Source organism: Psittacula echo (assembly GCF_963264785.1).
Source record: "Psittacula echo genome assembly, chromosome: Z".
NCBI classification, from domain to species: domain Eukaryota; kingdom Metazoa; phylum Chordata; class Aves; order Psittaciformes; family Psittacidae; genus Psittacula; species Psittacula echo.
This window is the reverse complement of record NC_137742.1, coordinates 27,495,516-27,521,639: the sequence shown is the minus strand read 5'-3', so window position 1 is coordinate 27,521,639 and position 26,124 is coordinate 27,495,516. Positions and strand designations below refer to the sequence as shown.

The following is a 26,124-nucleotide window of genomic DNA, read 5'->3' as shown; positions in this document are numbered from 1 at the left end:
CCCTCCTCTGGACTTGTTCCAGCAGTTCCATGTCCTTTTTATGTTGAGGACACCAGAACTGCACACAATACTCCAAGTGAGGTCTCACAAGAGCAGAGTAGAGGGGCAGGATCACCTCCTTTAACCTACTGGTCATGCTCCTTTTGATGCAGCCCAGGACACGGTTGGCTTTCTGGGCTGCGAGCGCACACTGCAGCCGGCTCATGTTCATTTTCTCATCGACCAACACCCCCAAGTCCTTCTCTGCAGGGCTGCTCTGAATCTCTTCTCTGCCCAACCTGTAGCTGTGCCTGGGATTGCTCCAACCCAGGTGTAGGACCTTGCACTTGGCATGGTTAAATTCATAAGGCTGGCATCAGCCCACCTCACAAGCGTGTCAAGGTCCCTCTGGATGGCATCCCTTCCCTCCAGCGTATCAACCGAACCACACAGCTTGGTGAGGGCGCACTCAATCCCACTGTCCATGTCATCAGCAAAGATGTTGAACAAGACCGGTCCCAACATTGATCCCTGAGGGACACCACTCATTACTGGTCTCCAGCCGGACATCGAGCCATTGACCACAACTCTTTGTGAGTGGCCATCCAGCCAGTTCTTCATCCACCGAGTGGTCCACCTATCAAATTGATTTCTCTCCAATTCAGAGACAAGTATGTCATGTGGGACAGTCTTGAACTCTTAACACAAGTCCAGGTAGATGACATCAACTGATGACCCTGTCCATCAGTTCCATAGCCCCATCATAAAAGACCACCAAATTGGTCAGGCAGGATTTCCCCTTAGTGAAGCCATGCTGGCTGTCACCAACCACCTTGTTGTTTTTCATGTGCCTTGGCATGCCTTCCAGGAGAATCTGCTTCACGATTTTGCTAGGCACAGAGGTGAGACCGACTGGTCTGTAATTCCCCGGGTCATCCATTTTGTACATTGCACTGTCGTGGTTTAAGCCAGTCGGCAAGTCAGCCACGCAGTTTCTACTCCCCCCCCAAGGGATGGGGAGGAGAATCGAAAGAATGTAACTCCCACGGGTTGAGATAAGAACAGTCCAGTAACTAAGGTATAACACAAATCACTACTGCTACCACCAATAATAATAATGATAAGAGAAATAACAAGGGAAGAGAATACGATACCGCCCGCCGGAAAAGAGCCCGACAGAAAAGAGAGTGTGCCCTTCCGGGTAGCTCCCAGTTACATCCCCCGGCATGACGTGCTGTGGTATGGAATACCTCTTTGGCTAGTTTGGGTCACGTGTCCTGTCCCTGCTTCCTCCTGGCTTCTCCTCCTCCCTGGCAGAGCATGAGACTCACAAAGTCCTTGGTCAGGGTAAACATTCTGACCCACAACTGAAAACATCGGCTTTATCAGTATTATTTCCAGGCTGAAAGTCAAAACCACAGCGCTGCACCAGCTACTAAGAAGGAGAAAAACTGACTGCTGCTGCTGAACCCAGGACATGCATGTATATTAAATGTACACATTAATAAACTACTAATAATAAACAAGTAAAAGGATCAAAATCTGCTTTTTTTTCCAGTGACAGTAGGTGGCATTGCAGTGTTCATTTCCATATATAATCAGTAACTCTGACACATGGAAGTTTTAATGTCCACAGATTACAAGACTAGAACAAATCACAATAATCATCTAATCTGATGTTTTAAGTCCCCTGATGTCCTGATCACTGTTCTGCTATACCTAAGGAAGACTGAAAATAAATGGTTGTACAACCATAGTAAATAATTATTTAACTAACCTCATTGAATCCACCATCTGGCTGTAGCAATAAAGGTAGTGTGTCTGGAGCAGGGGAGAAGGTGGTATGAGAGGCAGTGGAAGAAGACGGCCCACAAAAGAGGTCCGTGACAAGACAACAGAGACCGTGAGATGCTATGAAGCTTGAGGAAGACTAACACTGACCACAGGGAATTAAAGAGCATGATGCTGCACACCCAGAAAGTTAGGTATAGGCACCTCAGTGTTGTCCAGTACAGCAAAATCTCCAGGCATTTGCCTGTGTAGCATATCAGCTCCTGCTTCATAGCTCAAGTGGTTCGGCCCATGAACCCCTGGGGTTAGTTGTGGCAGCTTTAAAGTTCAGTTCTCTTAATTTCCCTCCTACTTACCCTCTTCTTCACAGGTTTACAGAAACAATGCTTTCCTATTTCTACTACTCAGTCACCCGTCATTATTAGGGAGACCACTGTTTGTTGCATGGTTTTAGAAAACAATAAACAAAGAAATATATGCTAGATCTTCTAGAGAAAGTAGTTTACTTTATAAAATAGTAAAAAATAAAGTACTTGCACAATGCCCTGTAACTTTATTCCCAAACTCAGTATCTTCAAGAAATCATTCATTCTTGACCTTCCCCAAATACTGATCCTTTGTTTTCACTAGCACACAGCTACTGCACTTAGCCCATGTCATATTCTAGTTTCCCAAGCAACTGCACAAATACTGCGTATATTTCACAGGCTCAAGACAGCTGCTCAGGTAAGTATTCTCTAAAAAAGCCTTCTTCAGGTTTTTATTTCCTCTTCATATCTATGCTTTTAGTGAGGAATTTTTCTGAAGTAGTTTAGAAACTTCTGGTATAAGATTGTTAAGTTTAGCAACTTAAGTTTCTTGTCTAAGGCCATTAACAACTGCTGCCAGTACAGTGGGTTGTTAAGCCACAAGTACAGCTGTGACACTCCTGCTGGCACAGTTATTTTCATTTCAGTGTAGACTGCTGCACCAGCATGATTATGCTCCTGCTGATACAGACCGTCTCACTCTAAGGGGGTGATTCCATCACATCAGTAACAGCATGCAACTCTTTCCTGGGTGGCTGCACAAGTTTTATGAGTGTGTTGTGATATAATTAGACTGGTGTTTCCTGTTCTGGCACAGAACTCTAGCTAAACACAGAACCTGGGAAATTTACTTGCCCTTTTTGCATTATATGACAAGATTAAGAAAGAAGGGAGAGCTGTCTGGGAAAAGCAGATTAATTGCACATTGAGATTCCAGAGAACAGAGGAGGGTTTTCCAGGGTTTCCCTCTCACCACTCCATAACCCAGGTGCTGACAGAATTCTGGGTAGTCTTCCACAGTATTTTAAGATGTTTGCCATCCCTGTCTTCTTGTTCTTACTGCAGTCACAGGTTATCACCCTCTAAGCAAGATGAAGATGAACAGAATGTGTTCCACCTTTCAACTACAGCGGTACAAAGTTCAGCATCAAGTATCTCTCAACATATTCAACAGGACTTTCTAAACCAGTAAGTTTGATAATCTTTGTATTGCTGTATGTCCTCAAATAAAAAACAAACTCCAAAAAAAAACCCCAGAAAAAAACCCCCAAACTCCAAAAAAAAACCAGAGAGAGAAGAGAATCCTTTAAAACAAACAAAACCCCCCAAACAAGTGAACCCAATAAACTCCACACTCGCTACCAGATTAGAGCAGCTTTTTATACTGACCAGGGTCCGTCCTACTATCCTTGCCCTGGAACATGGTCATTGCTTCCAGATTCAAAGCACATACACCACGCATAAAGGCTTTCTTCATTGTTGCTTCATACTCTTCTCTTTCACTGTGCAGACGCAGAACCTCAGCTTTTGTTTGCTCCAAAGTAGCAGTTAGCTACAAAAGAGAGTAAGGACACAGCTGTCTCATAGTTCTGAATGCAAACTACATGAATATTCCTTAAGTAGCTTTAAAAGTCACTTACTACACTTCCAAAGATATGCATTTGACTTCAAAATCTGTTTCACCAGAAATGAAGAGGTACTTGTCATTTCTTTATACTACAGCACATTATTTTACTAGAGAACACCAAGAACAAAAGTGCATTCAAAATAACTGTCAGATCCTGCCTAACCAGCTAAGCAGAAATTTGTCTTGCAAGTTTAGAAGTTAGGCATCTGACACAAGCTAGATTTCTGCAAGAACATGGGTTTACTCAAGAGAAGTGTAAGTGTTCTTAGAAAACTATTTAAAGCATTTGTAAGGATAATCATCAACAATCTCTCTCTTCTAGATACTGTAAAAAGAAAAAAATACCAATCCTAAAAACACTGAGAAAAGACAGACCAAGTCACCTTTGTAACTCACTACTTACTGGTTTTGTGCTGGTAAGCCACATTTGTAAGCCTGTCCTTAAAATTCCAGGTTTAATTACTTGTTAAAACACAAAGCATTTAAAGCATATCTTTTAAAACTTCATTTACTTACTGTGCATCAATGCACATGTTGATAACTTCACGTTAAGCACTGAAAATTATTTAACAAGCTTAACTGGCAAGTTGAAGGTAAAAGCAAACTTAGGTTCAGCCTTTAACAGAGTAGTTATTGTAAGAAAAAAACCCCACTGTACTCATCATGATCATTCATAGTAAATGGTCTTCTACTTCCATTGTCTTCTTCAGTAAGACCTCTATAAACACACAGCCAATATTAAGTGTGCTTTTAGAAAACAAAATACCATCCTTACTGACAGGCAGATAGAGATTTATCTCATTTCAGAAAGAAACCAATTTACTTCACCTGTGAGTGCAAATAATCAACATTTTATACCAGACGCAAGGGGGAAAAAAAGGCAAACCAAACCAAAAAAACCCCAACCTAGTCACATCCAGAAATCATAATGGAGATCTTCGATCTCAGATGTTCTTGGGTACTTGGGAGCTCTGTTCTGCTGGATACTCCTCATGTTTTTCAAGTTTGCTGAGAAAGAGATACTTTGGATGGATGGGAGACAGGGGAGTGAAGGAGAGAAAGAATGAAACCCCCCCTCCCGATATTACCTCTGCAATTTTGGCTTCGTAATCATTGGTGAGCTGAACACAGACATCTTCCGCCCTTAACTGACAGGCTTTTGCTACTTTTTCTTTCCATTTTTCCTCACTATGAGAGCGCCATGCTGTCCATACTTTCTTCATCAAAGCTGTCCGGAATTGTTTGTCTGCTATTCTGTTTGCATATTCCTTAGGAAACAAATACAACCACATCATATACAAGTTCATGTTTACTAAAAATTTAAGTACCCAAAAGACTGTGGATGATTGTTTTATAATTTATTACACAGCCTACAGTAGGAACACCTAAGCAGAGTTACATGTGCTGCAGCAGAGTGGCAAGAAAAAATAGCATCAGCAGCTCAATATTTCTTCCTGCACCGAAGCGTTACTATCCCCAGTATAAGAAACCAAACTTGAGAACATACAGATTTTACAGAACAGTGTTTTTACCCTTAGCTTAATGATGCTTAATCAACAACCTCACATATATGATGTAACCATGCATATGTGAAGCCATGTACACGGTATGTAGAATCATAGAATCATAGAATGGTTACGGTTGGAAAGGACCTTAAGATCATCTAGTTCTAACTCCCCTGCCATGGGCAGGGACAGCTCACACTAAACCATGTCACCCAAGGCTCTGTCCAACCTGACCTTGAACACTGCCAGGGACGGAGCATTCACAACTTCCCTGGGCAACCCATTCCAGTGCCTCACCACCCTTACAGTAAAGAATTTCTTCCTTAGATCCAATCTAAACTTCCCCTGTTTAAGTTTGAACCCGTTACCCCTTGTCCTGTCACTACAGTCCCTGATGAATAGTCCCTCCCCAGCATCATTATAGGCTCCCTTCAGATACTGGAAGGCTGCTTTGAGGTCTCCACGCAGCTTTCTCTTCTCCAGGCTGAACAGCCCCAACTTTCTCAGCCTCTCTTCATATGGGAGGTGCTCCAGTCCCTCATCATCCTCGTGGCCCTCCTCTGGACTTGTTCCAACACTTCCATGTCCTTTTTATGTTGAGGACGCCAGAACTGCACACAATCCTCCAAGTGAGGTCTCATGAGAGCAGAGTAGAGGGGCAGGATCACTTCCTTCAACCTGCTGGTCATTCTCCTTTTGATGCAGTCCAGGATACAGTTGGCTTTCTGGGCTGCGAGCGCACAGTGCAGCCACCTCATGTTAAGTTTCTCATCGACCAACACCCCCAAGTCCTTCTCTGCAGGGCTGCTCTGAATCATAGAATCATAGAATAGTTAGTGTTGGGAATCTCTTCTCTGCCCAATCTGTAGCTGTGCCTGGGATTGCTCTGACCCAGGTGTAGGACCTTGCACTTGGCATGGTTAAACTTCATAAGGTTGGCATCAGCCCACCTCACAAGCGTGTCGAGGTCCCTCTGGATGGCATCCCTTCCCTCCAGCGTATCAACCGAACCACACAGCTTGGTGTCATCGGCAAACTTGCTGAGGGCGCACTCAATCCCACTGTCCATGTCACCAACAAAGACGTTGAACGAGACTGGGCCCAACACTGATCCTGAGGGACACCACTCATTACTGGTCTCTAGCTGGACATTGAGCCATTGACCACAACTCTTTGCATGCAGCCATCCAGCCAGTTATTTATCCATCTATCAAATTGATGTCTCTCCAATTTAGAGACAAGGATGTCGTGTGGGATGGTGTTGAACGCTTTGCACAAGTCCAGGTACATGATGTCAACTGCTCTGCCCCTGTCCATCAGTTCTGTAGCCCCATCATAGAAGACCACCAAATTGGACAGGCAGGATTTCCCCTTAGTGAAGCCATGCTGGCTGTCACCAACCACCTCATTGTTTTTCATGTGCCTTAGCATGCCTTCCAGGAGAATCTGCTCCAAGATTTTGCCAGGCACAGAGGTGAGACTGACTGGTCTGTAATTCCCTGGGTCATCCATTTTCCCCTTCTTGAAAATGGGGGTTATATTTCCCTTTTTCCAGTCGTCGGGAACTTCACCTGACTGCCATGATTTTTCAAATATGATGGCCAGTGGCTTAGCAACTTCATTTGCCAGCTCCTTCAGGAACCACGAATGGGTTTTATCAGGTCCCATGGACTTGTGAACGTTGAGGTTCTTAAGATGTTCTCGAACCTACAGGGGGCCTAAGGTCTTTATTCTCACAGACCCTGTGTCTGCCTTTCAAGTCCTGGGTGGTGTGGTCAGAGCATTTGCCAGTGAAGTCTGAGGCAAAGAAGTCATTAAGAACCTCAGCCTTCTCCAAATCCAAATGTGGGACAACTTGACTCAATGCAGGAACCTTATATAACCTGCAGTCACAAAGACTGCAGATGGTTAGCAGGTAACACCGATCTTTTTAATAAGTTCAGACTTCAGGATGTTTTAAAAAGTCCTTATAAGACAATTCTGGTTTTCCTCTATTTCAAAATAGCCACCAGAAAATGTATTTCAGCATTATTTTTCCAAAAATCAATTAGAAAAAAATATAAAGAGCTGCGTATAAACTAGATGCAAAATTATGAGTAAATTACAAGATGGAAAGGAAAGAGAAAAGGCTATCCCTCTTTGCAGATCAGTAGAGTTTTGTATAACGTCAGTGAGCTTGAGTCTAGCCAGGAATCTGTACCTGGAATGGGAAAGGTTTGCAGTCTGAACATGTGATCCTTCTTTTTTGTCATACTTCATGTAGTAGACTGCTTACCATTAGATGCATGACACAACACTCAACATTTTGTTTGACTAGCTCTCAACTACTTCAAGTTCTGACAGTGTGAGAAAAGAGGGCAGCTGAAATTTTAATTGTGAAAGTGGCTTCTCCAAAAAATGTGATAGTGTATCATATCACTGTCCAAATACTATGAGTTTGAAATTTACATAGAGATTCCCTTGGCACAAACTTGAAAATCTAGACTACGGTGATTTGCTGTGAGGTGATCACAGTAATTGGGGCAATGTAAGACAAGTACAGGTTTGATTTCTTTCCTTATCCCAGAGAGTATTCTGACAGCACTGGTCTTTTTAGAATTGATGTATTCAAATCGTTACCTGACATTGTCAAACACACCAAAATATAAACACTATCACTTTTTCAAACTGTAACAGGAACTGCAGCAACTCTGATCCTTTTTTTGTGCAGAGGTTTAATTTTCATAGCATTTTTATTTTGCTCACATACCTCTTGCTTGGCTTTAATATGCTGAATCCGCCACAGTGTAAAGTTTCTCATCAACTCTATTTTCTCCTTTTGCCTCTCTAATGCTTTGGTCAAGTTAGAAATCACCTGCAAAAACATTAACACTATTTCAATAGCTATGATCTTTTTATGGTCAAACAGAATATATTGTATGCACCAGTTACTTTTCACTTAAAGCATTTGTGTTTAACAGATGCTTTCTACTCAAGCTTCCCCTTACTCTAACTGAGCAAGAAACAATAATCAAGAGCTCAAATCACAAGTAAAATTCCTGTACCACCTAAACACTTTCACTGTGTAGTTTTAAGAAAAGCTCAACTAAATTGTTATTTCACCCTACATCTGCAGGCTTCTGTGCTATGTTCTAATAATTAGGCTACTGTAGCATAAGGTTAGAAAAATCACTTATTTCACAGACAATTTTGATACATCAGGCATTTATATTAAAAGTTTGTCTACTGCTTTATTAATTAACTGAAGTGTAACAAAATTATTTATCTGCAGAAATCTTATTCAATGCTCTGAACAGATTTAGCAAGCTAAGGAGCTGCCAAGAACTAGAAAAATCTGATCAAGAACTGTTATTCTTTTTAAAAGTTCACATCAAAGATATCATATAGGCCTATAGCAATCAAAACATTTGAGAGGCAAGATGGCCTACCAGACAGACAATGCAACTAGGGACTTTTACCACCTATCTCTAAATATGTTTTAATTAGCACACAGAAACAGCTGAGGTTCCCGGATTACAAATTATGCCTGTCATGATGCAAATGGGATACACCAAACCACTGAGTATTTCTCTATATTTTTGCCTAACTTAAACTAGATTCTGCCATCAAGTCACATCTGTGCAACTCCAATGGGCATTAGTGAATAATCTTGGGACTCCAGTGAATAACATCAAGTTATTTCAACTACCACATTAAGACTGTGAAGAACAACATTCTATGCTATTTGATAACATATCTTAATATGCTATATTGCATATGTTACATGCAATTACTGAACATACATCAATGAAATGAATTATACTTAAAATAAAATTTACCCTTAAATCAACAGTTATCTAGCAAACAGTACAGAACTCCTATATTGTTTCAGTACGGAATTTCATACAGTCAGACTGTTTAATGAAATATTACTAGCAAAAGCTTGGTTCATTAATGTGTCTAAAATATCAGTCAGAAACAAATGAAGATAAATTTGATACACTTAAAGCTGATTAATCTCTAGATTTCTAGAATGAATTCTTCACATTACTGTACGTTAATATACCTAGTATAATGTTTTTTCTCGTCTTAAAAATGACCAATTTTAACATTTTGCATTTTGGGAATAACTGAAGTCTCAGCTATATAAGTAACAATGAATTTATCTGGAATTAAAAGTAAATTTGCATTTCAACAGATCACTAGGAAAACAGAAAGCTAATTAGTATAATAAATTACTTACATTTGAAAATATGTCATATATTAACATAAAACATTAACTTTTGACACTGCATACCTGTTGATACCACTAGAAGTCTTGGCCTAAATCCATGTTCCTTGATTAGTATATTTTTGCCACTAGAAATCACTTGTGAGATTCACAATGTGAAAACAAGAATCTACAGTATTCGTAATACTTGGGAGGCTGATGGATTCAGCTTATGCCCATGTAAGAATACAGAAGTTTTGGTAAACATGGTGTGATACATAGAAGCACTGACATTTACTGATAAGGTGATGGCAATAATAATTTTGTATTGAGAATATGTTTGGGTTTTTTTTTTTAAACTGAACTATATTATTGGCTGAAGAACTGATCTCTTGCGTAGCAGAAAAAAATTACTGCTTTCAAAGTATCATCGTGAATTATGCTGCATTAAACGAGTGACAATGATATCCAACAGAATCAGGTATGTTTCAATGGTATACATTGAAATAACTATGGTTCTGCACATATGTACTTAAACGATACTATACTCATCCTGTTCTTGTAATGTTACAACATTTGTATTTGCTTAGTCTAAGATTACACTGCCAAATGGACACAGAACATCAGCTTCCTCCTTACTTTAATTCCTTTGATGTATTTTTTATAAGAAAAAGGTAAACATAAATTAAAAAAAAACTAACTCTAAAAAGTGTTCTTAAGTACAAGGTTAAAAATTCAAGATAGCAATAGGAAGGTTCAATTATATTATGTGATTGAAGGGCTGCCAAAATTTTATGTCCATTTCCACAATTCTAGTTAATTTTGAAGTTGTTGATATTGCTGATAACAGAAAAGCCCAAGGACTCCAAGTGTACAATCCTATGAATCTGTACAAGTATACAATTCCTAACAATCCTAAACCACAGAGTCTTTAAACACTTAAGAGACTGCTGCCCATTTAAAATTCAAGAAAACCAACCCTAAAATTGAAAAACTAAAGAATTTTAAAGCCTTTAAAAAGAGCTAACGGGCTCATCTAAGCATGAAATAAATAAGGAACAACATCAGACCCTAGATTTAAGAAGCAAACAATACAAAATATGTATATACATCTTTTATGTATCTTAAGTTTCCACTGTTAGTATGGACAACATTATTAGCAACAATGATTCTTATTCTGCTATACATTTACTTCTCTATGTTACTTGCTGCAAGAATAATTTTGTTCAGAGATAGACCCAAAATTCATCAGTGTCTTTTTAAAAATAGGGGAACTACTGAATTATGAAATTGTATTACTACCTCATCTTTCCTGCCAATAGAGATTTCATAAGTACGCAGCAACTCCTTCAGGTTTGCCATCTCATTGCTCAATTGTCTCACATGTGAAGCATGCTTCTCTTTTTCTTGTCTCATTTTAAGCTTGTGGTGTTCAATTAAACTAAGCTTCCATTTTCTCAGTTCAGTCAGAACATTTGTCTGAAAAGTTAAAGGAATGACAGTAGCATAATTAATAAAATTATTCCCTTCTCCCCAATCTTTAAAAACTTAAAACATTTAGCAATTAAGGAGACATGGATATTTACAATGATGCCTTCATTAGGCAGGCTGTTTATAAACACTACCAGACATAGTGAACTATTGAACATAACTGAACATTCCTAAAGGAGAAAGTTATTCCAAAGCTCTTGAAAGAATATATTCTAGTGCTTATATGCAATACACAACAATCAAAGAAAAATACCATTTCCTAGTGCAATCACACTGCAACTTTTCCTGCAGTCTCACTTGTTTTACAATACATTAACATCTGCATGTGATTTTTAAGAAATAAATACCTTAAGACTTCCACTCCAGAGATCAAGTATGTTTTCTATTTGAGTTACTTTTTCATCAGGTAAAGTTAATTCAGTCACTAAGGTCTCATTGATTTCTCTTGGACTGTGCGTGGAGCCTTGCAAAGAAGCCTCTTCCGAAAGAGCAGGGTGAATTTGTTCCATATTGGCCTCAGAAGGCTTCTCCACTGATATTATGACTAAAAATGAAACAGAGAATAAGGACTGATACTCTGGAAAGGCTGCATTGTCTGCATTCTGGATGGAAGTCAGAAGCCAGGCATTAAGAAAAACAAAACAACCCCAAAATATTTATGCCGTCAGATACCTCTACTCCCATGTAAAACAACAACCTAATTCAAATATATGCTGCCAAGATACAAGTATATTTAAATCCAGTCCCATCACAACCTTAAGTCAAATCAAAACTACCACTCCCCTAGGGAACAGAATCTTCTAATCTGATTCCATTTTAAAGAGGATAATCACAGTAAGTACCAAATATTAGCACTGCCAGAAATAAAAAGCATCTCTCTCAGGAAAGACTTCTCATCGATTAACATCCTGGGTCAAAAAATGAAAAACTTTGGCCATTTTGCTTTATGAGATTGTAAACTCCTGAGGTCAGCAGCCTTCCTTTGTGCATTCACAATGCAACCTGTGGATATAATTCAATATTGGTATGTACCTGCATCAATTTTCTTACAGCCTTCAATTTGCTCATATAATTAGATTTCCAACTCTTTGAGAAAAGAAATATCTACTATGAACTTATATAGTGCCTTACACAATAAGGCCTCACTTTCAGGTGCAATAAAAATTAATTCATGTCCAAGAGCAAATGAGCATGTATTTGAGTTCGAAGTGATTGGGGAAAAAAACAAAAAAACAAAAAAACAAAAAAAGAGTTTAGAATAGAGAAATTAATATCTAAGTAAATGGAAGAGATTAAATATTGTTTCATATTTATTAATTGCAGAAAAATTATTGACAGTTGAATGAAAAAAATTGAAAAGGAAAGGGATTACCAGATTCCTGGCATCAATAACAACCAGGACAACTTCAAAAGAATACTCTTCTTCTTTCATAAGTGGAGAGAGAAAACCTACAACATGTTAACCTTAATTTCTGGAAACAAATACTGTCTGTACAGCTGTTTCATAGTGGATGGGTACTATTTCTTGGTACAAGCATGAAGACTTAATTGTTTGTCACAAAGCAGTATTTTCTAATTTATCCAAGGCCAAGCCTGATGGTTGACACCCAGTTACTGTCACTGTTAGGTCTCCTTGTTCAAAGGAAGTGAAAAGAGCTGTCTAACTAATAGTCCCTACCCCATGAAGTAGGCTGAATTGAAACTATTACATCCATCCTCCAAAACAAAAAGGAAAAAAGGAAGAACTGTGACGCAGAGAGAGTTATAACTGCTTTTTCGTGTTTCTTCCAAGGTCACACAGAACTACACATAAAATTAAAAACCACTTGAGCTAAAGAAGTCTGACCTACCACACCATTTCTATAGACCCTACCACATTACCTCAGCAGAAGACCATAAAAAGATTATCCCAAATCACACTGATATATTACGATCAGGGTCTAGCTTTTTGCTATTGTTTCTCCTGCAAATGAGAGAAACATTGCTTAGCTAATGGCAGAAATTGCATATTTTTTGCAAGTAAGGATCTCAAAAAAATATGATATGCTAGACAGATGACCCAGGCTACTTGAAATACATCTAATTTCCGTGATGATGAATCTGGCTGTCCTTTCCTAATATAAAGCATTTGGTAGTGTTACTACTGTCAAATACTCCCAGTTCTGTCCTTCAACACGTGTTCCCATTCCTGCGTGTCACTGTGCTCTTCCTTCAGTTGTGATGGTGCTGTGAAATGCACGAAGGTTTGGTTTTATTTTTAAACTTTTAATATTAGTTTGGATTAAAATATACCCAACTTACAGAACACAGTTTGCAAGATATTCATAACGTAAAAACCAGAACAAAATGTAATCAATAAACCCAGGATATTAGACTGACAACAGCCACAGTCTGAGATCATATTATTATACATTCACTGCTCCCTTCCCCTTAATCCTCCCTAAATACAGATTATGCCAACCCAGCTTCCACTTTTCTCATTTACCACAGGATGTATCCTTCACTGAATCCACCGAGTGTACCTGTTACATATTTATATCATCATCTTACATACTTTATCTTGGCCTTCCAGTATTGCCATAATTTTCTAGTTGTATATATATTAACTTCATTCTTATTTCTAATGCTTTCCTTCTGTCACCTCTGTTCCTTCTACTGCATTACATGATGACATTCAGTTACAATTTCCTAAGGTACCAAGGAGATGGAACCATTTGGATATGATCAAGTATAAAAATATACTTCATTGAATAATGCCCACATGCATATACTCTGGCAAATCTCTAGACAGTATTTATCATGGGGGTAATGAAATTACCTGTTTTTTCCAAGTGTCTGTTATCCCAGTACTATTGTTGGGGGCATTTGTTTGTTTGGGGTTTTTTTAGAGGAATTTTTTGTTCCTCTAGTATTTGAGATTTTCTGCTTCATTAAGTAACTAAGCTCTGACACTATTCTCACACATGATCTGCTACTGGTGGCCCTAAGCAAGGGCAGCAATTTGCTAAAATGCATAATTAAAAAAAAAAAATTGCTCTCATAAATTTAATAGATCAATAATGAAGACTGGTAGCAGGAAGAGAAGGAATCTTCCCACTGTGACCTTAAGACAACCTAGTTCTAACACCTCTGCCATGGGCAGGGACACCTCACACTAAACCATGTCACCCAAGGCTCTGTCCAACCTGGCCTTCAACACTGCCAGGGATGGAGCATTCACAGCTTCCCTGGGCAACCCATTCCAGTGCCTCATCACCCTCTCAGTAAAGAATTTCTTCCTCATATCCAACCTATATTTCCCCTCTTTAAGTTTGAACCCTTTACCCCTTGTCCTGCTGCTACAGCCCCTAAAGAAAAGTCCCTCCCCAGCATCCTTATAGGCTCCCTTCAGATACTGGAAGGCTGCTATGAGGTCTCCACGCAGCCTTCTCTTCTCCAGGCTGAACAGCCCCAACTTTCTCAGCCTCTCTTCATACGGGAGGTGCTCCAGTCCCCTGATCATCCTCGTGACCCTCCTCCGGACTTGTTCCAACAGTTCCATGTCCTTTTTATGTTGAGGACACAAGAACTGCACACAATACTCTAAGTGAGATCTCACGAGAGCAGAGTAGAGGGGCAGGATCACCTCCTTTAACCTACTGGTCACGCTCCTACTGATGCAGCCCAGGATACAGTTGGCTTTCTGGGCTGCAAGTGCACAATTCAGTCGGCTCATGTTCATTTTTGCATCAACCAACACCCCCAAGTCCTTCTCTGCAGGGCTGCTCTGAATCTCTTCTCTGCCCAACCTGTAGCTGTGCCCGAGATTGCCCTGACCCAGGTGTAGGACCTTGCACTTGGCATGGTTAAACTTCATAAGGTTGGCATCAGCCCACCTTACAAGTGTGTCAAGGTCCCTCTGGATGGCATCCCTTCCCTCCAGCGTATCAACCGAACCACACAGCTTGGTGTCATCGGCAAACTTGCTGAGGGCGCACTCAATCCCACTGTCCATGTCACCAACAAAGATGTTGAACAAGAATGGTCCCAACCCAGACCCCTGAGGGACACCACTCATTACTGGTCTCCAGCCGGACATTGAGCCATTGACCACAACCCTTTGCATGCAGCCATCCAGCCAGTTATTTATCCACCCAGTGGTCCACCCATCAAATTGATGTCTCTCCAATTTAGACACAAGGGTATCATGAAGGACAGTGTTGAACGCTTTGCACAAGTCCAGGTAGGTGACGTCAACTGCTCTACCTCTGTCCATCAGTTCTGTAGCCCCATCATAGAAGACCACCAAATTGGACAGGCAGGATTCCCCCTTAGTGAAGCCATGCTGACTGTCACCAACCACCTCATTGTTTTTCATGTGCCTGAGCATGCTTTCCAGGAGAATCTGCTCCAAGAGTTTGCCAGGCACAGAGGTGAGACTGACTGGTCTGTAATTCCCCAGGCCATCCATTTTCCCCTTCTTGAAAATGGGGGTTATATTTCCCTTTTTCCAGTCGTCGGGAACTTCACCTAACTGCCATGATTTTTCAAATATGATGGCCAGTGGCTTAGCAACTTCATTTGCCAGCTCCTTCAGGAACCACGAATGGGTTATCAGGTCCCATGGACTTGTGAACGTTGAGGTTCTTAAGATGTTCTCGAACCTACAGTGGGCCTAAGGTCTTTATTCTTACAGACCCTGCGTCTGCCTTCCAAGACTTGTGTGGTGTGGTCAGAGGATTTGCCAGCAAAGACCAAGGAAAAGAAGTCATTAAGAACCTCAGCCTTCTCCAAACCCAAGGTAGCCAGTTCTCCTGATAGCTTCCACAGAGGGCTCACATTGTCCCTACTCTGTCTTTTATTAGCAATGTACCTATAGAATCCCTTCCTGTTCTTTCATATCCTTAGCGAAGCTTAGTTCTAACAGGGCCTTAGCTTTCCTAACCTGGCCCCTAGCTTATCAAACAGCATCCCTGTATTCTTCCCAGGCCGCCTGTCCTTGTTTCCATCTTTTATAAGCCCCTTTTTTCCCCCTCTAACTTTCCTCAGCAGCTCCTTATCCACCCATGGAGGTCTCCTGGCCCTCCTGCCACACTTCCTTCTAGTCAGGACGCAACACTGCTGAGCTTGTAGCTGGTGACCCTTGAATATTAACCAACATGTAAGACATCTCTTTCCTAGACTGACATGACGTAGTGACATTTTGAACAGCAAACCTATGTTTTGATAAAGAGGCAGGACTTCAGAAGTTTATTTATACTATATAGCTAACAGAGGCATGGTGGGGCCATGTAAATATTCTTTTTGTCTCATTCTCCAAGAAGATCAAGAGCACCTTCTTTACTGTTTTTAACCATTTTACAAAGTTTTGAACATAAAAGAGAAACCATATTTTGCAAGGTGCTGCCGTTTGCAAATATAGTAAACATCTGAGTGTCTATAACTGAGAGGAATACGCGGTTCCTTGTAATGAGCAATACATAAAACTTCAATGTAAAATTTCAATCACCATCAAGTATAAAAGCATTTCTTTCCCTTGCCTCTGAACAATTAAGTACAGCTTGCAAATTACTATTCTTATCTGGTAATACCATTTATATTAAGAGAGAACTCTATTCAATATTTCAAGAGAAGCAATCAATAGAATGTAAATTCACCCTCTGAGATCTGCTGCACATCTTTAGGCAGTAAAAACGAACAGATTTCACAGGTTACATGTTTGGCACCAGCAAAAAAAAACCCCAGAACAACGAAAAGTAAGAGTTCTCACAGCATTAAAGACAGAAGACAGTGCTGGCTAAGATCTTCTGTTCAGACAAGTATGATAAAAAAAATAGAATACAGTCTCTACCAAAAAACCCCCAGCACAAGTCTAGTATTTTGATTCTGATCTTGTCAGGAACAGCAGCATCACACGTCACAAATATTCCCTTGCAAAACAATGCTCCACTCAAAATGGGAGACAAAACTGTAATCAGATGGAGTACTGGGGAAAAGACCTGAACTAGAATTTGCTCCATAAGATATAATTCTACATTGCTGTGTTTGGAATTTTCTTCTCTCCGTGTAAGAACAACTTCTCAGGCTCAGAAATGCTTCCAGCAGCTGATCTCGAACTGATTAGCAATTCAAGAGTTTTGCAAGTGTATTTGAATCCTGACAGTCTCCTACTGTGAGTGATCAACAGATTACTATAACGGAAGAAGATTCAGAGGAGATGAGATGTTAATGAAGCTAGAGAAGAATACAGGAAGTGATGACAGCTTTACTGAACTTCTCTCAACACAGGAACGGGCAGAAGGTGGCCTTTGTTTTTCATAAAATGCTGTAGCAGTTGAGCGGATCAACAGGGTGTGTAAGTGGCCTTAGTTAACAAAGTACAAATTCATTCCTGTGCTAGCCAAAGGAGGTTGCAGGAAGTGTTGGCTCAATACAACACCATATGAAAACTGAGTAACCAGCAAAATGAATCTTCAACAGAGCAACAAGCTTGAGCTGACTTAAACCGACACAGTCCTTCCCAGCAACTGGAGACACTCCATGTCTTGATGGCTAGTGTAAAGAGACTGTAACAGTGATCTAACTGATATTACGATTATCATGTTGCGACTGTTCACTCCAGTCTTGCTCAGATTTTGGCTAACACATGCTAAGGCCTGGTGTATCCTGGAAGTAGTGTCATCAGGTCAAGGCAAGAGCAGCATGTAGACAGGATATGAAGGACAGAAAGGTGGAAGTTCATTACACAGCCGTTATCACCTGCAGCTTGCTCTCTCCTGCTGCCATAACACCTTGCACAACCTTGCCTGGCAGTTCCTTCAGAATCCACTAACTTACAGCATAGACTAACCTTTTAAGCTGGAAGACATAAATACGTCAGTTTACCCAAAAGGCTTTTGAACCATATCCAACAGCAGCCAGATTGCTGAGGCTTTTGTGCTTCCTGCCATGATACAGCGTATCCTGTACTGTGATGAAGAAGTAAGGATAAGCACTCTCTCTGCCAGTCAGGCAGTGTTCACACAGGTGTGAGCTATGAGTTGCAAGTTAGGAACTGCAGAACTTGTGAGTTATTCTAGTTTCTTGCTCAACATTTTTGTTCTTGTTCAACATCTTTGTCGGTGACATGGACAGTGGGATTGAATGCGCCCTCAACAAGTTTGCTGATGACACCACTGTGTGGTTCAGTTGATATGCTGGAAAGGAAGGGATGCCATCCAGGGGGACTTTGACATGCTTGTGAAGTGGGCCGATGCCAACCTTATGAAATTTAACCATGCCAAGTGCAAGGTCCTACACCTGGGTCGGAGCAATCCCAGGCACAGCTACAGGTTGGGCAGAGAAGAGATTCAGAGCCGCCCTGCAGAGAAGGATTTGGGGGTGTTGGTTGTTAGGAAACTGAACATGAGCTGGCTGAAGCCCAGAAAGCCAACCATATCCTAGGCTGCATCAGTAGGAGAATGACCAGCAGGTCAAAGGAGGTGATCCTGCCCCTCTACTCTGCTCTCGTGAGATCTCACTTAGAGTATTGTGTACAGTTCTGGCGTCCTCAACATAAAAAGGACATGGAACTGTTGGAACAAGTCCGGAGGAGGGTCATGAGGATGATCAGGGGACTGGAGCACCTCCCGTATGAAGAGAGGCTGAGAAAGTTGGGGCTGTTCAGCCTGGAGAAGAGGAGGCTGCGTGGAGACCTCATAGCAGCCTTCCAGTATCTGAAGGGGGCCTACAAGGATGTTGGGGAGGGACTCTTCATTAGAGACTGTAGTGATGGCACAAGGGGTAACGGGTTAACTTAAACAGGGGAAGTTTAGATTGGATATAAGGAGGAAGTTCTTTACTGTAAGGGTGGTGAGGCACTGGAATGGGCTGCCAAGGAAGTTGTGAATGCTCCATCCCTGGCAGTGTTAAAGGCCAGGTTGGACAGAGCCTTGGGTGACATGGTTTAGTGTGAGGTGTCCCTGCCATGGCAGGGGGGATGGAACTAGACGATCTTAAGGTCTTTTCCAACCCTAACTATTCTATGATTCTAAAAACCTCACAAACTGAGGGATAAGTGAATTCAAGTTAGACTAGTCTGTACAAAGTGGATTGAGCCCTTGTTTGATGTGTTTGCTTTCTTTCCTATTGAGTTTAGAAAAGAGAGTTTAATTTACAGAGTATGCTGACCTGAAAATTTGAGACATCCAATGGACTGTGATATGTGCTTGCACTGCGTTTTCAGTATATTGCTGTATCACTCCACTAAACCAAGATCCTATGTAACAGCAAATTTCTTCAGATGAGTAAACTGGTACTAGAAGACTAAGCCCTCTTCACTTGCGGGATCTAAAGGAACCTCACCAGAGTACTGCACTCTTGACAGTAGCCATGGAATGTTCTTTGGCTGTGGAAATCACAGATAGTTTAAATGTTACCTTCAGTTGAATCCATCTGCAATTATTGATACCTTGAACTAATATAACAAATGAGGATGTTTCATTCTCCTAATCAAAACATTTTGTATCATAATTTTTTAAACACCAAGCAACCGCTTTCATTCTAGGAGTTGCAGGAATACCTATTACTATAGTGGAATTTTCTGCGTTTGAATGTTCAAGAGTAACTGCCATAGTACAAAATACCAGCAGCTTCTACTGATCTGATTTCTTACACATCTTGGTACAATTCCCACACACAATAACTACATTGGATCAGTTAATAAAATTCAATACCTAAAAAGCAAAATGAAACGGCTGCACTTTAAACTTTTCTGTTGGAAGAAGTTTTTCTAACATTATTCACATTCTAATGCCAGATTTACTTCCAATACAGAATATTGTCTGTCTCCAAACCTCCATTCTCATGCTTTAAATGAACTCAAACTCATGCCTTCTACTTTTCCTAGCCAGTCTGATATTCTGAAGAAGAGCCACACTAATTCTGCATGGGGAGAAGTTGCAAATATGATGTCCTTAAGGACTAAGATTTTCAATTTGTTCATAAAAATGACAAAATATTTCTCCTTTTGGCATACTGAGAAGAAAGGTACTAGCTTGGGTGTCTGAACATACCTAAACTCCACTGCACAGACTCATTGTGATAAGATACAGAACATTACCAATACTACCTCTCTCATTTTTATCACATTCCTTATTTTAAGAGCCTGTTGCTAGGTAATTTTTTATTATATTGTATTAATGTGAGTTAACTAAACAGTAGTTGACAGCCTACCAAGATTGCTTTATATTCTAGTGAAAACGATGTGCAATTTAAGTAGACTGGTCTTCATTCATAGTTCTTTTGCTAATATGAAATGAACAACTTTCAGTGTCTGCACTGCCCCTTGCAATCTCACTAGTCAATTCCTGCTAGCAGAGAGTTATTTAGCTCTGATCAGCATGGCCAAGAGTTCTTGCATATATTAGCCATGAACAATATTTACTCCAAGACGACAATTAGTGCTATGCTTACACAGCACTTAAAGGCTGCTTTGTCTCTAATAATAAAATTATCTACATATTTTATACTCCATACTCATTTCAATAGAATCATAGAATCATAGAATAGTTAGGGTTGGAAAGGACCTTAAGATCATCTAGTTCCAACCCCCCTGCCATGGGCAGGGACACCCCACACTAAACCATGTCACCCAAGGCCTCATCCAACCTGGCCTTGAAGTAGAGATAAAGCCATTCTGAAGGGTCAGGAAAGAGGAGTGAACAGAAAATTGTAGGTAAATGTTTTTATCATGCAATAGCATAACAAAGAATAGAAGTTAGTTTAAATTCAGTTCTTCCTGATTAAGCTAAACTTCCTAGTAAAGAAATAATGAAGGTATGAGTATTTACTGTTTCTTCTGAAGCAAAATTAACAGAGCTTCCTCAATCTAAATGCTAGGGAAAAGCAAACAACATATAACCATAAACACCATTGTTACTAATGCATCACATGACACTAAGTTTATACAGTCCAAGTAAAAAAGTAAAACTGGAATACAGTGACTGAACTAAAAGAATGACATGATATTTAATAGTGACATGATTAGTCAATACACAAAGCCTTTTTAAGGTAACTCTTACTTCCAAGTAATTGTACTTTAAATCACAGAATCCCAAGGGCTGGAAGGGACCTCAAAAGATCACCTAGTCCAACCCCCCTGCAAGAGCAGGGTAACCTAGGGTACATCACACAGGAACTTGTCCAGCCGGGCTTTGAATACCTCCAACATAGGAGACTCCACAACGCCCCTGGGCAACCTGCTCCAGTGCTCTGTCACTCTCACAGTAAAGAAGTTTTTCCTGATGTTCACATGGAACCTCTTATGCTCCAGTTTACACCCATTACCCCTTGTCCTATCACTGGACATCACTGAGAAAAGCCTAGCTCCATCATCCTGACACTCACCCTTCACATATTTGTAAACATTGATGAGGTCACCCCTCAGTTTCCTCTTCTCAAAGCTAAAGAGACCCAGCTCCCTCAGTCTCTCCTCATAAGGGAGATGTTCCACTCCCCTAATCATCTCTGTGGCTCTGCGCTGGACTCTTTCAAGCAATTCCCTGTCCTTTTTGAACTGAGGGGCCCAGAACTGGACACAATATTCCAGATGCAGCCTCACCAAGGCAGAGTAGAGGGGGAGGAGAACCTCTCTCGACCTACTAACCACACCCTTTCTAATGCACCCCAGGATACCATTGGCCTTCTTGGCCACAAGGGCACAGTGCTGGCTCATGGTCATCCTCCCATCCACCAGGACCCCCAGGTCCCTTTCCCCCTCACTACTTTCCAGCAGGTCAACCCCCAGCCTGTACTGGTACATGGGGTTGTTCCTCCCCAGATGCAAGACCCTACACTTGCCCTTGTTGAATTTCATCAAGTTTCTCCCTGCCCAACTCTCCAGCCTGTCCAGGTCTCGCTGAATGGCAACACAGCCTTCTGGTGTGTCAGCCACTCCTCCCAGTTTAGTGGCATCAGCGAACTTGCTGAGGGTACATTCAGTTCCCTCATCCAGGTCGTTGATGAAAATATTAAACAGCACTGGTCCCAGCACCAACCCCTGAGGGACTCCACTAGTCACAGACCTCCAGCTAGATTCTGCCCCATTGACCACAACTCTCTGCCTTCTTCCTTTCAACCAGTTCTTGATCCACCTCACTACCTGATCATCAAGCCCATACTTCCATAGCTTATCTATGAGGATGCTGTGGGAGACAGTATCAAATGCCTTACTGAAATCAAGAAAAACCACATCTACCGCTCTACCACCATCCATCCACCTAGTTACTTCCTCATAGAAGGCTATAAGGTTGGTCAAACATGACTTCCCCTTGGTAAAACCATGTTGGCTACTCTTAATGACCCCCTCATCCTTGATATGTCTAGAGATGGTGTCAAGAATAAGTTGTTCCATCACCTTTCCAGGGACAGAGGTAAGGCTGACTGGTCTATAATTACCCGGGTTCTCCTTCTTCCCCTTCTTATAGACTGGCATGACATTTGCCATCCTCCAATCCTCAGGCACCTCTCCTGTTTCCCACGACTTACTAAAGATGATGGAGAGAGGCCTAGCAATGATCTAAGCCAGCTCCCTCAGCACCCGTGGGTGTATTCCATCCGGACCCATCGATTTATAGATGTCCAGATTGCTTAACTGATCCCTAACCCAATCCTCATCTACCAAAGCAAACTCCTCCTTTATCCTGACTCCTTCTGGGGCTATAGGAATCTGGGGCCCCTGGGGAGAGTCTGCAGGAGTAAAGACAGAGGCAAAGAAGGCATTCAGCACCTCTGCCTTCTTTATATCCTCTGTCTCCAGGGCACCCACCTCGTTCTATCATGGCAGTCAGGTAGGAGCAAAAACAGTTTGATGATGTATACTGCACATAACGGCACTTCTTTTTGCATTATTACTCCAAACACTTCAAATATCTGTATCACAAAACACACGGAACTGTCATCTGAACAATACTATCATCTGAAAGTGATGTCAGAGACCCCTTCAGTGAATATGCTTTCCTAAATTCCTTCTTGTACAAAATGTAAATGTATTATATATGAGCTACATGTATTTTTCAAACAGAGGCTATTAGAAAACTTAAGCTGAAAAATTTCTATCCTTGTTCTTGTAAGCTCAACACATAGCTTTGCACATACTACCTGGAGTCTTATGGTGAATGGCATCATCTGCTGCACTTAAAGATCTGCCACCAGCTCTCAGCTCTGAAGCAGGTTCTGACCTCTTCGAGACACACTGGTCAAACCTTGGAGTCACTACAGCATAACGAAGCAGCTCTTCATACTCATCCTGTCCCAAGGTGATGACAAATAATTATAAAACTACAATGACTTTTCTAAAATTTAGGTTTATGTAGGAATATACAGGAGTATATATATGTACTTGTAGGAGTGGAAATGGTTTTCAATAATTCTGGGGAGCTTTTTAAATTATTATCATCATGGCTAAAAGTAAGAGGATTTCCCTTGAAGCAGTAAAAGCAAGCTGTTTTCCTACCATGATTATAATAATTTACCTTTCTTCTGTTTCATGTTCATTCTGATTATAGCTAGATGCACTGGAACAGTTACAAAGAAACACTTTGCTAGATGCCAGAACTGGATACTATAATAGCCACCTTAAACAAAAACATGAACTATGAAAAAACCAAACAAACAAACAAAAAAGTTCCACATCATATCAGCAATTAATCACCTGGTATTATTTCTAAGCAGTACTATTACTGCAAAGAAAAATACATATTTTATAGGCATGGCAAAGATGCTACAGAACACAGTCACATGCAATATTTTGGAACATTACAATTTCTTTGTTGTGAATTCTAAAACCAATCATCAAAAGATATTTGAGTATCCAATATTTTCTTTAGATTGGATATAATTATTCTCACCTTGTATTATGAATTTTTAAAATTATATAGGTGTATGGAACATATATATGTAAGTAGCAGAAAAGCTTTCCTGTTAAAAAGTTATAAACCAATCTAACTAGTGTGTAGCATTATACTATGTACTGAAGTAAGCCAATTAACATTTTTTAAATATCTCCTAATTAAACAGACTTTTAGACTGAAAGTTCAGTGCAAAACTGTGAACAAGCTGTATTATAGCTTAAACATACAAACAAGTAATTAATTAAAAAAGTTCCAGCTGCAGTTAAATGCTGAAACTGATCAAAGCCACCAATTAACATTTGGGAAAAAAGGCCAGTTGGAAAGTACTAAATCATGGCATCAGTAATCATTCTTTCTTTACTTAATTCTATCATTGTATTTGTACTGTTTTAGTCCTGAATATTCTTTAACAATAACGTTGCAACTGGAATACAAGATTGACCAATAAATTTCAAATAAAATCCTAATAAAATAAAATTAACAATATATCTTTGGTTCACTTACTATCCTTGTTCTGCTTAAAACAAAACTTTAAAGTCAACCACAAAAATCCTGTTAAGAGCATAAAACTAGAGGAATATAGTCCAAGGCTTGAAGGTCAGAGTTTTGATCATTTAATTCACACTACCGTGGTTTTGTAGAAGTAAATAAATCAGTGTTGCAATGAGCAAAGGGCAAAAGAGCATTTAAGAGGGTTTTTTTTTTCTTTCCTTCATAAAGTATTACAAAAAACTACAGATGTTGCTTAGCATTTGTCCTTAGGATTGCAATCAAAGTTACCAAAACATGAAAAGAATGGATTGAATGGACAAAGTCCAGCACAATTCAACTATAAGTAAATGGAAATTCTCTAAGAGCTAGTGGATTCATTTTATAAAGAAAAGTTAATTCTGGCCTCTATTTAAAAGCACCCAAACAAAACAAACCAAAAAAGTCCCTTCAAAATTATGTAAAAGGAGTAGAGTACTTCCCTGTCAACATTTGTATTGCTCAGCTCTGACCCCAGTGTTCTTCTTTTCCAACAGTAACAGTCTTCTGAGAGGAGCAGGTAAGGACCTTTGGCTTGTCTGGACTGGACAAAAGGAGGCTGAGGGGCAACCTCATTGCTGTCTACAGCTTCCTGAGGAGGGCAAGCCGAGAGGGAGGAGCTGATCTTTCCTCCGTGGGATCCAGTGACAGGATGCATAGGAATGGTTCAAAGCTGCACCCAGAGTGGGTTAAGACTGGACATTAGGCAGCATGTCTTCACCAAGAGGGTGGTCAAACACCGGAACAGGCCTCGTAGAGAGGTGGTCAATGATCCAAGCCTGTCAGTGCTAAAGAGGCATTTGGACAATGCCCTTAATAACATGCTTTAACTTTAGGACAGCCCTGAAGGGGTCTAGATGATTGTTGTAAGTTACTTCCACCCGAAATATTCTGTTCTATTCTAGATGTGTTCTCAGTTGTGAAACAGTCAACAAGGTGGCCTTAGAACCAACTTATAAATTAATCACATCATAAAAAAAATTTTAGTCTTTCAAAATTCATGACACAACACCTTCATCTTGTTTTCTGACTGCAAAAGGCTCTGGAACATGGATGAATTACTGCTGCTGAACAAAGATAAGAGAACTTATCCATGAGATATGATCACAGACAGAGAAGCATATGAACTGCAGAAATGAACTGCCCATAAACAGGCAGTTTAAAAAGGACAAAAGTTAATCCACATGAAGAAACTATCTTAAGAAATTCACTTAACAGTGCTTCTGTACCTGCCCAGAAAAAAGAAAACTTTACTACTGTACTCATAGCTGTCACTGATAAATCTCTTAAGTTTTGATAAGAATTTTCACATAAATCAAAATTGCACAGAAGGGAATCCAAGTGAAGATATTTTATTCCCAGATTGGTTTTATCTAATTTTCTTTTCACTAACATTTTCATTATTTTCCTGTACACACAAAAAGAAAGAGATGCAAGTTTTATTAGATTTGCTCATAATTACCCTTTGACAAATAAAACGCAATGACAGCGAACCAAATGAGGTTGCCTCTTTCCTACCTGAAGATCTGAAGAAACAGAACTGTCCCGAACAGTGTCTTTTGGCAAAACAGGACTTGTGCTTTTCTCCTCATCTGATGACATTCTGCACAAAGTTAGTCTACAAAACAGTAGAAGCGGAACTTCATTTTTCAGTTCCAGTATGATTACTGTATTTTCATCAACATTTCTCTCTGAAAAAAGAGATTCTACTGTAGAAACTGCATCAACACCCATTCTGTGGGCTAAACTGATTGTATATTTTCATTAGATAATGCGAGGTAGGAAACGGTCTGACCCAAACCACACTCAGAAGACTTCCACTGACTTAAAAAAAAAC

General features: G+C 40.3%; 1 protein-coding gene across 1 annotated transcript in view; it reads right to left on the bottom strand.

The window, feature by feature from the left end:
• POC5 (POC5 centriolar protein) overlaps window positions 1–25,889 on the bottom strand; it is a gene marked incomplete at both ends in the record, with an annotated part of 31,619 nt that extends 5,730 nt beyond the window's left edge. The window contains 7 exons of the mRNA XM_080638751.1: window positions 3,468–3,630; window positions 4,794–4,973; window positions 7,960–8,064; window positions 10,702–10,878; window positions 11,238–11,434; window positions 23,008–23,155; window positions 25,806–25,889. Coding sequence (XP_080494877.1) covers window positions 3,468–3,630; window positions 4,794–4,973; window positions 7,960–8,064; window positions 10,702–10,878; window positions 11,238–11,434; window positions 23,008–23,155; window positions 25,806–25,889 — 1,054 coding nt within the window. The remainder of the gene's footprint in view (window positions 1–3,467; window positions 3,631–4,793; window positions 4,974–7,959; window positions 8,065–10,701; window positions 10,879–11,237; window positions 11,435–23,007; window positions 23,156–25,805) is intronic.
• Between the last annotated feature and the right edge of the window lie 235 nt (window positions 25,890–26,124).